The sequence below is a fragment of the Anas acuta genome, chromosome W (assembly GCF_963932015.1).
Source record: "Anas acuta chromosome W, bAnaAcu1.1, whole genome shotgun sequence".
NCBI lineage: Eukaryota > Metazoa > Chordata > Aves > Anseriformes > Anatidae > Anas > Anas acuta.
The window spans coordinates 1,960,009-1,974,989 of record NC_089016.1 but is presented as its reverse complement, the minus strand read 5'-3'; the positions used below and the strand labels follow the sequence as shown (position 1 = coordinate 1,974,989).

The 14,981-nt window shown below is 49.8% G+C and overlaps 2 protein-coding genes across 2 annotated transcripts; both read left to right on the top strand.

Annotated features, from left to right (window-relative positions):
- The first annotated feature begins 4,134 nt into the window (after positions 1-4,134).
- On the top strand, positions 4,135-5,079 carry LOC137847475 (olfactory receptor 14A16-like). Its single transcript, XM_068665745.1, has one exon. The coding sequence runs from the start codon at positions 4,135-4,137 to the stop codon at positions 5,077-5,079; it is 945 nt and encodes a 314-aa protein (XP_068521846.1).
- Positions 5,080-8,964: 3,885 nt separating this feature from the next.
- On the top strand, positions 8,965-9,927 carry LOC137847474 (olfactory receptor 14A16-like). Its single transcript, XM_068665744.1, has one exon. It carries the CDS (start codon positions 8,965-8,967, stop codon positions 9,925-9,927), a length of 963 nt encoding a protein of 320 aa, XP_068521845.1.
- The last annotated feature ends 5,054 nt before the right edge of the window (positions 9,928-14,981 follow it).

Sequence of the window (14,981 nt, the reverse complement as noted above, 5' to 3'; positions counted from 1 at the left end):
CTCAGAGGACTAGTCAGCAAGGTCCTCTGGGAAGCTGCTTTTGAATGCATTGGCGTTCATCAGTGCTGGTCAATCTTTAAGCACTGCCTCCTAAAAGCACAAGATCAGGCAATTCCAAAATATCAGAAGTCAGGCAGGTGGGGCAGAAGGCCGACCTGGTTGAACAGGGATCTTCTCCTGGAGCTTAGATGGAAAAAGAAAGTGTATGACTGCTGGAAGGAGGGTCAGGTGACAAGGAAGGAATACAGAGATGCTGTTCGTGTTTGTAGGGAGAAAATTCTGGGGCCAAAGCCCAACCAGAGCTGAAGCTGGCCATGTCTGTGAGACACAATAAAAATGTTTTGTTTTATTTTTAGATATGTTAACAGAAAAAGGAGAACCAAAGAGAACATAGGTCCACTACTTGACGTGGAAGGTCTCCTCACAGACAAGGACATAGGCAAAGCAGAAATGTTTAATGCCTTCTTCACCTCTGTCTTCAATGCAGATGATGGGCTTCCAAACCCCAGGTGCCCTGAACTGGAGGACCATGGAGGCGGGAATGACAAACTCCCAACTGACCCTGAATGTGTGCAGGATTTGCTGCTCCACCTCGATCCATACAAGTCCATGGGTCTGGATGGCATCCATCCCAGGGTGCTTAAAGAGCTGGCTGATGTCATAGTGGGACCTCTCTCAATTATTTTTCAACGATGTTGGAAATCTGGAGAGGTCCCAGTAGAGTGGAAGCTGGAAAATGTGCCAATTTTCAAGAAGGGTAAGTAAGAAGACCCTAGCAATTACTGGCCAGTCAATCTCACATCAGTGCCTGGTAAAATTATGGAGAAGATGATTCTTGAAGTTATTGAGGTGCACCAGGGGGACAATGCAGTCATTGGTCCCAGCCAACATGGGTTCATGAGGGGGAGGTCCTGCCTAACAAATCTGATTTCCTTTTATGATAAGGTCACCCATCTTGTTGACCAAGGGAAACCAGCTGATGTGATTTTTTTGGACTTCAGCAAGGCTTTTGACACAGTTTCCCATAGGATCCTACCAGACAAAATGTCCAGCACACAACTTAACAAAAATCATACGATGGGTGAGCAATTGGCTAACGGGCAGGGCTCAAAGTGTTGTGGTAAATGGGGCCACATCTGGCTGGCAGATGGTCACTAGTGGGGTCCCTCAAGGCTCCATTTTAGGGCCAGTCCTCTTCAATGTCTTTATAAATGAGTTCGATGTAGGACTAGAAGGTGTTTTGAGCAAATTTGCTGATGACACCAAACTTGGAGCAGTTGTAGAGTCAGCTGAAGGTGGAAAGGCCTTGCAGAGAGACCTGGACAGATTGGAGAGCTGGGCGATCACCAACCACATGAAGTTTAACAAAGGCAAGTGTCGGGTCCTGCACCTGGGACGGGGCAACCCTGGCTATATGTACAGACTGGGCGATGAGACACTGGAGAGCAGCCCCGCAGAGAGGGACCTGGGAGTGTGGTTGACAGCAAGTTGAATATGAGCCAGCAGTGTGCCCTGGCAGCCAGAAGGGCCAACGGTATCCGGGGGTGCATCAAGTACAGCATCGCTAGTAGGTCAAGGGAGGTGATTGTCCCTCTCTACTCTGCGTTGGTCTGGCCTCACCTCAAGTACTGTGTGCAGTTCTGGGCACCACAGTACAGGAAGGAAATTAAACTGTTAGAGAGTGTCCAGAGGAGGGCAAAGAAGATGGTGATAGGCCTAGATGGGAAGACTTATGAAGAGCGGCAGAGGTCATTGGGCCTGTTCAGCCTGGAGAAGAGGAGGCTGAGAGGGGACCTCATTGGGGTCTACAACTTCCTCATGAGGGGGAGTGGAGAGGCAGGTGACTTATTCTCTGTAAACACCAGTGATAGGACCCGCAAGAATGGTGTTAAACTGAGGCAGGGGAAGTTTAGGCTGGACATCAGGAAGAGGTTCTTCACCAAGAGGGTGGTTGCACACTGGAACAGGCTCTTCAGGGACATAGTCACTGCACCAAGTCTCTATGAATTTAAAAAGCAATTGAACTGTGCACTTAGTCACACGGTCTAAACTTTTGGGCAGACCCATGCAGTGCCAGGAGTTGGATTTGATAATCTTTATGGATCCCTACCAACTCGGGATATTCTATAATTCTATGATTCTATGACCTTACCTTTTTACAACAAAATCGTCTTTCAGAAGGATTTGAATTATTTTCTTCCCCTTCTCAAATACTTCTGCTGTGTTAGCCCACTCAATGATGCCATCAATACATTGGAGGTGTCGCACCACTGTCCTGCTATTGGCAATGCATCTCCAGGAAGATCCCTGAGCAATATATAATGTAAAGGGAAAGGATCTCCCTTCCCAGAGGCCAGGGATCAAGGCTCAGCCTTTGTGCTTGGTGAAACATATCCAGTTTTTCCAAAGATCAGTGTCAATTTCACATTGTCTTTGCCTCCTTGGCCTCACTGCCTCCACTGTTTAGCTCTAATGAGCTCCAAGGGAGGCTATGTCAGTTCTGGCCCTTGGAAGGAAACTCCAGGAAACTTACATCTGACTTGGACTTCTTGAAAGAGTTGTTCAATTTGCTGTCAGTGCCTGAGGTTCGTGGGCTCATCACCAAAGCCACCAGAGGGGTGATTCCAATGCCTTGGGCTGGGCCTCTGCTGCTGAGCTGGGCCAGGCACCTGGGACAGAGAGAGCTCCTGGCAAGAGGCCCCTGATGCAGAGAAACAGCTGTGCCCAGAAGCAGCTCCTCTGCACAACACAGCAGGGCTGGGGGCCCTGACTGCAGGTGGCATGGGAAGACGACAGAAGGAGAGAGGGCTTGGAGGCAGTTAAGAGTGGGAGGATGCTGAGAGCTGACTGCAGGAGAAATCTGCACAGCCCTTGACAAGGTAAGTCTCTGGCTGCAGGGTCATGCAGCTACAGGTCCTGGAAGGGTCTCCTGCTGGGTCTTGTTTCTGGGAGGGCAGTGGGCAATGCAGTAGGCTTTGAGATTCCTCCTGGGTTGCACTGCGAGATGAGGAAGTCTGGCAGAAGCCCCTTGGAGTGCCCTAAACCAGGTGCCCCCAGTCAGCCCAGAACACCCTGCCCTGGCTGGCCATGCTGGGCTCTCTGTCAGCTGCCCCGTAGCTCCTGCAGCCCTGGAGGTGCCCCTTGGCAGGGCCCTGTTGGTGGCAGGGTGCTGCAGGGCAGCACTGAGCACAGCCATGTGGGATGGGGTCTGTGAGCATGGGCAGGGGGAAAGAAGAGGTGGGAACAGAGCAGCAGCTCCTGGCAGGGACAGCTGCAGGCAGCAGAGAGAGGGGCAGGTGACCAGAAGGAGCTGTTGCCAGAAATGCCATGGCAGGGGGGATTCGGGCACCTCACGGCCATGCCCTGCAGTGCAGACGCCTTCCCCTGGAGCAGCCCCTCCCTGGCCTCCTCTCCCCCTGTAGCCCATGGGCTGTGGGGCAGGCATGGCCAGCACAGCAGGCAGAGCCCAGATGAGGAGAAACTCCCAAGCTCCTTCTGGCTCAGTACCAAGGTGCCCCAAGGAGAAGACACCTCCATGCTGAGGTCATGTCTGTGCTGCTGGATGGCTGTCTGTGGGCACCTGGAGTGAGGCCTCTGCACCCCTAGCTAGGAGGGAAGGGCTGAGTTTGTGGTCCGGCACCCAGAGACAAGGTGAGGATTCTGCCAAGCTCCATTTGGACTGCGACTTCTCTGCTCTCAGCTGCTTCCAGTTTCTTCTCAGGGAAACACCTGAGCATGATGGTAGTCCTAATCATTACAGGGGTAACTACTAGAAAATAAAGCAAAGAAAATCCTACTTTGCTTTGCACTGTGGTCGGAGATGTTTGCAAGAGTACTGCAGAGCTCAATGATCTGAGAGGTGGACTGAACCTGTTTCCCCTATGTTCCTTTTTCCCTCGTGCTGCACAGTAGGAAGGATTCCTCTAGAGCCCAAAGCAGCCCCTGCTCCCAGTGCCTCCCTCAGCCAACACCAGCTGCAGCTCAAGCAAGAGAGCTGCAGAACAGTTCTCGTGCTAAGAGAGAGGCTCAGTTTGGGGGTGCTATAAGACTTGCATTAAGTTTTCCTCAGAGAATTCTGTTCTAACTTTGTTTTGCCTTCTCCTCTTCAACAGACAGCCTTGTCAAAGTCAGAGAATGACCAACAGCAGCTCTGTGAGTGAGTTCCTCCTCCTGCCATTCGCAGACACACGCCAGCTGCAGCTCCTGCACTTCAGGCTCTTCCTGGGCATCTACCTGGCTGCCCTCCTGGGCAACGGTCTCATCCTCACTGCTGTAGCCTGCAACTACCACCTCCACACCCCCATGTACTTCTTCCTCCTAAACCTTGCCCTCCTCGATCTGGGCTCCATCTCTACTAGTGTCCCCAAAGCCATGGCCAATTCCCTGTGGGACATCAGGACCATTTCCTATGAAGGATGTGCTGCACAAGTCCTCTTTTTCTTATTCTTTTTTGGTGCAGAATTTTATCTTCTCACCATCATGTCCTATGACCGCTATGTTGCCATCTGCAAACCCCTGCACTACGGGAGCCTCCTGGGCAGCAGAGCTTGTGCCCAGATGGCAACAGCTGCCTGGGGCAGTGGCTTTCTCAATGCTGTACTGCACACGGCCAATACATTTTCCCTGCCCCTCTGCCAAGGTAATGCCCTGGACCAGTTCTTCTGTGAAATCCCCCAGATCCTCAAGCTCTCCTGCTCAGATGCCTACCTCAGGGAAGTTTGGACACTTCTGTTTAGTATTTCCTTAGCATTAGTTTGTTTTGTCTTCATTGTGCTGTCCTATGTGCAGATCTTCAAGGCTGTGCTGAGGATGCCCTCTGAGCAAGGCCAGCACAAAGCCTTTTCCACGTGCCTCCCTCACCTGGCTGTGGTCTCCCTGTTTCTCAGTACCATCATGTTTGCCTACCTGAAACCCGTCTCACTCTCCTCCCCAACTCTAAATCTCATGGTGTCACTTCTGTACTCGGTGGTGCCTCCAGCAGTGAACCCCCTCATCTACAGCATGAGGAATAAGGTGCTCAAGGATGCAGTCTGGAAATTCTTGCAATACATGCTTCTTCAAATCAATAATGTGCCTTAAAGTTCCTACTTTATTTCAGAAACTGAGGAAAACCTTTTGTTTTCTTTAATACTCCTTTGTTTTCTCTTATTGCAGTTTTCTTCCATTTCTTGCTTTGATCTACAGAAGCTTATTCTTAGCCTCCTACCTGTTATTTTGTGCTTTACTTTGAGACAATCATCATATGGAGCTATGATTGGGCCTCTTCTATAGATACAGATAAAAAAGAAGACACAAGAACTTCATTGGTCTCAGCTCCTGTTTGCTTCCACCTGCTCTGGAGCTGGGGGAGCAACCATAGCATGCAGGAGGGGCTCAGGGCCCAGAACCCAGCTGCCACATGGAGGAGTGTTGTGGTTTAACACAGTCAACAAATAAACACCACATAACCTTTTGCTCACCCTTTCTCCTCCCTCTCCATGAAGGAGGGGAGAAACGGGAAAGTGAAGCCTGTGGGTTGAGATAAAGACAGGTTATTAAGACAGGAAAATAATAATAATAATAATAATAATAATAATAATAATAATAATAATAATAATAATAATAATAATAATAATAATAAATAATAATAATAATAACAACAATAACAACAATAATAATAATAATAGTAGTGCTACTACTAGTAATGTGTACGAAACAAGTGATGCAAAATGCAATTGCTCACCACCTGCTGATTGATGCCCAGCCTAACTCCGAGCAGCCTGCCCCCCACCCCCGCTAGCTACCCTTATATATTGTTTAGTATGACGTCAGATGGGATGGAATACCCCTTTGGCCAGTTTGGGTCAGCTGTCCGGGGTCTGTCATCCAACCTAAACCTCCCCTTTCGTCCATTCCCCTTCATCCTATCACCAGGCATGTCAGAGAACAGACAGATCCCCACCTTGCTACAGCCTTCTGTAGAGTACCTAACGAAAGTGATAAGGTCGCCCCTGAGCCTTCTCCGCTCCAGGCTAAACAACACCAGCTCCCTCAGCCATTCCTTGTACGACTTGTTCTCCAGACCCCTCACCAGCTTCATTTCCCTTCTCTGGACTCGCTTGAGCACCTCAATGTCCTTCCTGTAGTGAGGGGCCCAAAACTGAACACAGTACTCAAGGTGTGGCCTCACTAGAGCTGAGTACAATCACTTCCCTAGTCCTGCTGGCCACACTGTTTCTGACACAAGCCAGGATGCCGTTGGCCTTCTTGGCCACCTGAGCACACTGCCGGCTCATATTCAGCCAACTATCAACCAATACTCCCAGGTCCTTCTCCGCCAGGCAGCTTTCCAACCACTCATCTCCCAGCCTGTAGCTCTGCTTGGGGTTATTGCTCCCCAGGTGCAGGACCCGGCACTTGGTCTTGTTGAACTTCATGAAGTTGACCTCAGCCCATCGGTGCAGCCTATCCAGATCCTCCTGCAGAGCCTTCCTACCCTCGAGCAGATCGACACACACCCCTAACGTGGTGTCATCTGAAAACTTACTGAGGGTACACTCGATCCCCTCATCCAGATCATTGATAAAAATGGCCCTAATACTGGGCCCTGGGGGCGCCATTAGAGACCAGCCACCGACTGGATTTAACTCCATTTACCATAACTCTTTGGGCCTGGCTACCCAGAGAACTTTTAACCCAACGAAGCATATGACAGCCAACGCCATAAGCAGCCAGTTTCTTGAGGAGAATGCTGTGGGAAACGGTGTCAAAAGCCTTACTGAAGTCAAGGTAGACAACAGCCACAGCCTTTCCCTCATCCACTAAGCACAAGACTTTGTCATAGAAGGAGATCAGGTTCATTAAGCAAGACCTGCCTTTCATAAATCCATGCTGACTGGGCCTAATCACCTTGTTGCTCTGTAAGTTCCACATGATGACACTCAAGAAAATGTGTTCCATGAGCTTCTCTGGTACTGAAGTCAAACTAACAGGCCTATAGTTTCCCGATTTTACTCTCTGGCCCTTCTTGTAGATGGGCGTCACATTTGCTAGCATCTGGAACCTCCCCTGATAGCCAGGACTGCTGATAAATGATGGAGAGTGGCTTAGTCTGCTCTTCTGCCAGTTGGATATTAGGTTGGATATTAGGAAAAAGTTCTTTACTGAGAGGGTTGTTAGGCATTGGAATGGGCTGGCTGGGGAAGTAGTGGAGTCACCATCCCTGGAGGTATTTAAAAAACGTTTCAATTTAGAGCTTAGTAAAATGGTTTAGTGGAAGACTTGTTAGTGTTAGGTCAGAGGTTGGACTTGGTGATCTTGGAGGTGTCTTCCAACCTAGATGCTTCTGTGATTCTGTGAATCCCAACTCCTGTGGGTTTGTGTGAGGCATGGGAAACAGCTGAGCCCCCTCCTAGCTTCTGGACTGCAAAGAATGAGATGCCTTGCTTGACTCAGCTGAAACTCTTCCCTCAGGAGGGGAGATGGAGATCCCTCTCTGTCCTTGGATGCCTGTCCTGCCTAAAACCAGGGCACAGAAAGGTGATTCCTGGGCCACATACTTTTCCTGTATGAGGAATGACAGTACTGGAAAAGAGTTTCTTTAACTTGTAGAGGGAAGGAGCAACAGGGATTGCTTCAGTCTGTTTCAAAGTTGATTCCCCTGGAGGGCCAGGGACTTGTCAAGAGCTCCCTGTGCTGATGAGCTGGGCCGAGCTCCTGGGCCCAAGGGGAGCTCCTGGCAAGCGGGCAGCACTGCAGAGAGACAGCTCTGCCCAGGAGCAGCTCCTCTGCACAGCACAGCAGGGCTGGGGGCGCTGCCTGCAGGGGACAAGGGCGGCTGAGAGAAGGGAGGGAGATGTTAAAGGCAGTGTGGAGGGGGGATGCTGAGAGCTCACTGCGAAAGAAATCTTCACAGCCCTGAACAGGGTAAGTCTCTGGCTGCAGGGCAATGCAGCTGTTGTTCCTGGTGCCATCTCCAGATTTGCTGTCAATTCCCACAGCCTATGGGAGCTGTCAGGAGGACTCTCAGAGTTTCTTTGAATAGGAAAAGAATGAGAAGCTCCAGAGCAGGGATTACTTTTCAAAGCTGTCAGAAGGTCAGCAGATGATGGTTTCTTCTTTTGGGGCCGGCTGCAGGCTGCGCAGCCGGGGTGCAGGCAGGGGTGTCCAGGGCTGTGGTGCAGAGCAGGGTCCCTGCTGTGCCCCAGGGGCTGTGTGCTGGTGCAGGGCCTCTGCCACCTGCCATGCTCAGCACTCAGCCTTCCCAGGGAACTGTCCAGGACACTGCGAGGAGAACCTGTCGCTTTAAGTAGCCCCCCAAGCATGGCAGAGCAGGGTCCTGCTGGTGCCCAGAGGCTGCTCGCTGGAGCAGGCTGCTCACAGTTCCACAGCACCCCTAGGGGCATCTCTGGGGGACATTCTTGACAGGGAAAATGAACATCTGCAGTATCTGAAGGGAAGGCACTCTCTGGGTTCTCTGGTCTTGCTTTCCTACTTTGAAGGGCAACCAGAGGGATGATAATGGAGTTGTCAGGTTTGTATCAGAGACTGAAGCGCAGAGACCATTACACTGATCTGTAGGTCTTTGAGGAAACCCACAATTTCACTCCATACCCTTTAGCCTATGGGCAGCACCAACACCACCTTAACTGTTTCTTGAAAGACTATTGGATGTCCTGTTCACCACCTGCAAACAGGGAAATGTCTCTGGCCAGTGGGCACTGGAGATCCGTCTCTGGTACACTTTACTAGATACTGTAAAGCAGTATGGATTCCTCCTGAAAACACATAATTATGCCTCATCATCAAGGCATGCTTGGACAGAAAAAATACAGAGCTCACAGGAAAGAGGCAGTGAGTCTTTTTGAGGAGGTTTCAGTGGTACATGAAACCTCCTCATGTGGTACAATTTTTCTTCAGAGAAGTCTCTCTAACATGTCACTCTCTATTCCTCCATGGACAGGCAACCAGGCTCTGAGGAAGCAAATGTCCAACAGCAGCTTCCCCACAGTGTTTCTCCTCCTGCCATTCGCAGACACACGCCAGCTGCAGCTCCTGCAATTCGGGCTCTTCCTGGGCATCTACCTGGCTGCCCTCCTGGGCAACGGCCTCATCCTCACAGCCATAGCCTGCGACCACCGCCTCCACACCCCCATGTACTTCTTCCTCCTCAACCTCGCCCTCATCGACCTGGGCACTATTACCACCACTGTTCCCAAAGCCATGGCCAACTCCCTCTGGGACACCAGGAGCATTTCCTATACAGGTTGTGCCACCCAGGTCTTTACGTTTGCTCTCTTTCTCACAGCGGAAATTTACCTACTCACTATCATGGCCTATGACCGCTATGTTGCCATCTGCAAACCCCTACACTACAGGACAATAATGACCAGCAGAACTTGTGTCAACATGGCAGCAGCTGTCTGGGTCAGTACTTTTCTCTATGCTGTGCTGCACACTGCCAATACCTTTACACTTCCCCTCTGCCAAGGCAATGCCCTGGACCAGTTCTTCTGTGAGATTCCCCAGATCCTCAAGCTCTCCTGCTCACATGCCTACCTCAGAGAAGTTGGGCTTCTTATGCTGAGTGTATTAATAGCATTTGGTTGTTTTGTTTTCCTTGTGCTGTCCTATGTGCAGATCTTCAGGGCTGTGCTGAGGATCCCCTCAGAGCAGGGCCAGCACAAAGCCTTTTCCACATGCCTCCCTCACCTGGCCGTGGTCTCCCTATTCATCAGCACTGCCTTTTTTGCCTACTTGAAGCCCCCTTTCACGTCCTCCTCCTCTCTTAATCTTCTGCTGGCAGTTCTGTACTCGGTGGTGCCTCCAGCAGTGAACCCCCTCATCTACAGCATGAGGAACAAGGAGCTGAAGGAAGCAGTATGGAAAGTGATGACTGGATGTTTTTCAGAAGCTATATACTACCTATCTTCCGCAGATCACTCATAACACATTTCTGTCCCGGATGTTATTTTTTCTCTATTTATTTATTTATATATTATTTTTTCTTTTTTTTTTTTTCTTTACATTCCTTGTGATAAAGTTATTAACAAAGAAATATGATTGTTCGTCACCTTCCATTTCAGTGTCTACCTTGTCTACCTGTTTCATGTGACTCAGAGACTTGGTGTAAAGAAGGATCCAGTCTTTCTGAATCTTTTAATAAAAGGAACGTCCCTACAGTGACTTGTTCTCCTGAGATCCTTCTTTTGAGACCACTGTGGAGCTGCAGGGGCACTTGGCTGTGTGCAGAAGTGGTGGGAAAAAGAGTCCTGGCACAGCAGCAATGCCTGGGAGCCAAACAGCTTGGCCTTTCCTGAGCTGTTCTTCTTCACTTCCCTTCTAAACCCTTGTGTTGCTGTGAGGACTGATTGCTCTCACCGTGCTGCTGTGGGGTAGTCCAATGTCTACAGGCAGGGACAGGCCAGGGGTACTTCTCTAGCACAACTGGCTCTGCACCAGCCTCTCCAGCATAAAAGGGGATCTGCTGAGGGCAGTGCCTTAAGGCTCAGCTCTTCTCCCAAAGGTGCAGTCACGGATATTACTAAGGAATAGACTTGAGCAATTCTCCTTACTTTGTTTCTCTGTGGGCACATGAGGGTGAGATCAGAGTCCCAGGATGAGCATTAAGGTAGTGATGGATGATTCTGCTCTTGCTTGTTGGTTTCCAGCACCCATAGAGATTGCTGGGCTGGGAGGAGGACAGGGAGATTTGGAGAGCTGGGGAGGGGATAGGCTGGGCTGGCCTCTGGGCAGAGACAGAGAGGACCAGCAGAACAGGGGACATCCTGGAAGATGCTGCCCCAAGGCACTGGTCCCAGAGCAGTTCCTCACAACCACCTTTCCCAGCTCTAGGTTCTAGCCAGAGTAGAGTGAGACAACCACTTCCCTTGACTGTCTGGCAATGTTGTTCTTGGTGCACCCAAGGATACAGTTGGCCCTCCTGGCAGCCAAGGGACACTGCTGGCTCTTGGTCAGATTGCTGTTGATCAATATCCCCAGATCCCTTTCTGTGGAGCTGCTTTCCAGCATCTTGTCCCCAAGTTGGTATGTATAACCAGAGTTGCCCCTTTCCAGGTGCAGAATCCAACACTTGCTCTTGTTAAACTTCATGTGGTTGGTGATTGCACAGCTCTCTAAATTGTCCAGATCTTTCTGCAAGGCCTCACCACCCTCAACAGAGTCAACAGCTCCACCCAATTTGGTGTCATCCCTGAACATGCTCAAAAAACTTCAAGTCCTTCATCCAAATCATTTATTAAAAAAATGAAGACGACTGGTCCTAAAATGAAGTCCTTTGGAACCCCACTAGTGACTGGCCACCAGCCTGATATAACCTCATTTACAAGAGTCTTCTGGGCCTGACCCATTGGCCAACTGTTCACCCATCTTATTACGCTTTTCTCTAACTGTATTCTGGTCATTTTGGCCTGAAGGTTACTGTGAGAGACAGTACTGAAATTTGTACTGAAATCCAGGAAGATTACATTGACTGGGTTCCTTTAGTCAATTAGCTTGGTGACCTTGTGGAAAAGGAAATTAAGTTTATTAGTTATGACCTTCCCCTAGTGAACCCATATTGGCTCTGACCAAAACTTCATTGTCCTTTATGTGTTTTTCAATAGCTCCCAGAACAATCTTCTCCACAATTTTACCAGGCACTGAAGTGAGAACCTGAGGGATTGTGCAGGGCATCACCTGCACCCACTGCTCCTGGGTGGGCTGGCCTCATGAGCGCAACAGCTCCTTGTAGCCCTGTGGATGCTGGCTGTGAGGTCACTTCTGTCCCAGCACCTGTCTGGCCAACAGCGGGGAGGCAGAGCCTCTGAGGTCATAAAGGCCATCAGAAAGCTGCCCCCAACAGGGTGACACATTTGGGGAAGTCAGAGGAAAGACGGGGGAATAAAGGCGGGAGATTTTGGTCAGAGAAGAGGGGCTTGGCTAAGAGAAAGGAAAGATTTGGAAGAGGTGAGAGGGGTTCAGGTAAGGCTGACGCTCCTAAAGCACTCTGGGAAAACATTCATGTTAGGCCATGTACATATTCCTAATCAGCAAATGTTGCTCTAACCAGACGAAGTTGAAAAGCCCCTATCCATTATGTTTTAAAAGTTGTGATGGTCTAGTGAATTTCCCACTGATTGGGAAATAGAGATTAGGATGTCATGTGGGACAATGTCTAAGACCTTACAAAAGTCCAAGTAGATGATATTGGTCAGTCTTCCCTTGTCTAGTGATTCAGTCATTCCTTCATAGAAGGCAAACAGATTGGTCAGGAATGCTTTACCCGTGTTGAAACCATGCTAGCTGTCCCAGATCACCTCCTTGTCCTGCATGTGCCTTAACATTGCCTCCAGGAGGAGGCAAAAAAAAAGAAACAAACAAACAAAATGAGCTTCCCAAAGGGATCACTTAACAAATCTCACATCCCATATGCTGTAGGAGTTTCCCTTTCCTAACAGAGAACTTGTGAAACCAGACAATAGAGCTTTATTGATTTCTCCCCCTCTCTTTTTCTTCTCGATGATGTGGAATTAAACCTGCCTAACTAACCTGATTTCCTTTTATGATAAGATCACCCGTATGGTGGACCAAGGGAAACCAGCTGATGTGATTTTTTTGGACTTCAGCAAGGCTTTTGACATGGTTTCCCATAGGATCCTACCGGACAAAATGTCCACCATACAGCTAAATAAAAACATCATACGATGGGTGAGCAATTGGCTAACGGGCAGGGCCCAAAGGGTTATGGTGAATGGCGCTGCGTCAGGCTGGCGGGCGGTCACCAGTGGGGTCCCTCAAGGCTCCATTTTAGGGCCGGTACTTTTCAATATTTTTATAAACGATCTGGATGTAGGAATAGAAGGTATTTTGAGCAAGTTTGCTGATGACACCAAACTTGGAGGAGTTGTGGACTCTGTTGAGGGTGGAAAGGCCTTGCAGAGGGATCTGGATAGGTTGGAGAGCTGGGCGATCACCAACCGCATGAAGTTCAATAAGAGCAAGTGCCGGGTCCTGCACCTGGGACAGGGAAACCCTGGCTGCACGTACAGACTGGGCGATGAGACGCTGGAGAGCAGCCTAGAAGAGAGGGATCTGGGGGTCGTGGTAGACAGCAAGTTGAATATGAGCCAGCAGTGTGCCCTGGCAGCCAGGAGGGCCAACCGTGTCCTGGGGTGCATCAAACACGGCATCGCTAGTAGGTCAAGGGAGGTGATTGTCCCGCTCTACTCTGCGCTGGTGTGGCCTCACCTCGAGTACTGTGTGCAGTTCTGGGCACCACAGTATAAAAAGGACATGAAACTGTTGGAGAGAGTCCAGAGGAGGGCTACGAAGATGGTGAAAGGCCTGGAGGGGAAGTCGTACGAGGAACGGCTGAGGGCACTGGGCCTGTTCAGCCTGGAGAAGAGGAGGCTGAGGGGAGACCTCATCGCAGTCTACAACATCCTCGTAAGGGGGTGTCGAGAGGCAGGAGACCTTTTCTCCCTTAACACCATTGACAGGACCCGCGGGAACGAGGTTAAGCTGAGGCAGGGGAAATTTAGGCTTGACATCAGGAAGGGGTTCTTCACAGAGAGAGTGGTTGCACACTGCAACAGGCTCCCCAGGGAAGTGGTCACTGGACCGAGCCTGACTGAATTTAAGAAGAGATTGGACTGTGCACTTAGTCACATGGTCTGAACTTTTGGGTAGACCTGTGCGGTGTAAAGAGTTGGACTTGATGATCCTTAAGGGTCCCTTCCAACTCAGGATATTCTATGATTCTATGATTCTATGAAACCTCTTGAATTTCCTTCCTGATATTGATACCTAAAGTACACCAAGGAATTCATTCACTACTTGCAATTGGCAGGCAGATTTTCAGCCATTTCCAAGAAAGCAGCATCCATCACATGTAATGACTTCTCAGGAAAACAAACACCATTACTCTGAACATGCCCCCTCCTCCTTCTCTCCCCACTGCTCTAATTACTGAGCATGACATCCTACGGCACAGTATATCCCTGTGGTCAGTTCAGGTCAGCTGTCCTCACTGGGTCCTCTCCCAACTCCATGTGCACCCTCAGCCTCCTCCCTGGCAGGGCAGCACATGACAGGTTCCCCTTGAAATCTCTCATGGGGAAAGGGTGGATCACACTGGAGACCAAGAACAGTGTGGCAAGGAATCTGAGTTTGACCACGAGTCAAGTGCTTCCTCTTAAAGATAGAGTGACTGGAGAACAGGGTGCTGGAGTAGCTTTTCCCCAGCTGAGCTATGGTTCAGAATTACCTCCTGTCACATCAGTCCTCCATTAAGCAACAGTTAAGACAGCTGAATGAGAACAGGCACTCCCTGATCACATCTCAGACCCTGTAGCCCAGGCTCTGAGGAGTACCAGAAGTGTACATTCAGGGAGGTACCAGAAGAGCAGTCATAGTGGAAAATTCCAAAATTGCCTTCTCAGAACCATGGCCAGGATGGAAAAATACTAATGAACAATCAGTTGTGATAGTATTATAATACTACAATACTAATGAACAGCAATGGTGATGGCCCGTGCTCCCACAGGAGGGGGCAGCTTGTGACTTTTGCACATGGAAGGCTACTCCTTTTTAGTGCAGCTCTCCACTCCACGGACCCCAGAGCATCAGACTGCTTTGAGGCTTCATTCTGTGGGCCCAGCTGAGCCATAGGTCTTTGGAAAAGACAGCATAAGACACCCCTTTGCCAACTGCCCCCTGGCATGCAGCAGCCAAGATGGCATCAGGCTCATCTTCTTGGCCACTCCCCACTGTCCCCATTGCACCAACACCCTCTGAATTGCTCCAGAACCTGTGGGGAAGTGGTGGCAAGGCCTCCTTCTTCCTGGTGGTGTCTTTGGCTCTTCTTTGGCAAGAGATACTGGAGAGCAGCCCCATGCAAAGGCACCTGGGGCTTTTGCTCCACCACAAGTTGAACCAGAGTCAACTGTTCTGAACCCTGCCATCAGAGTGGTTCCAAAGAATATATCAATATGTAATATAAT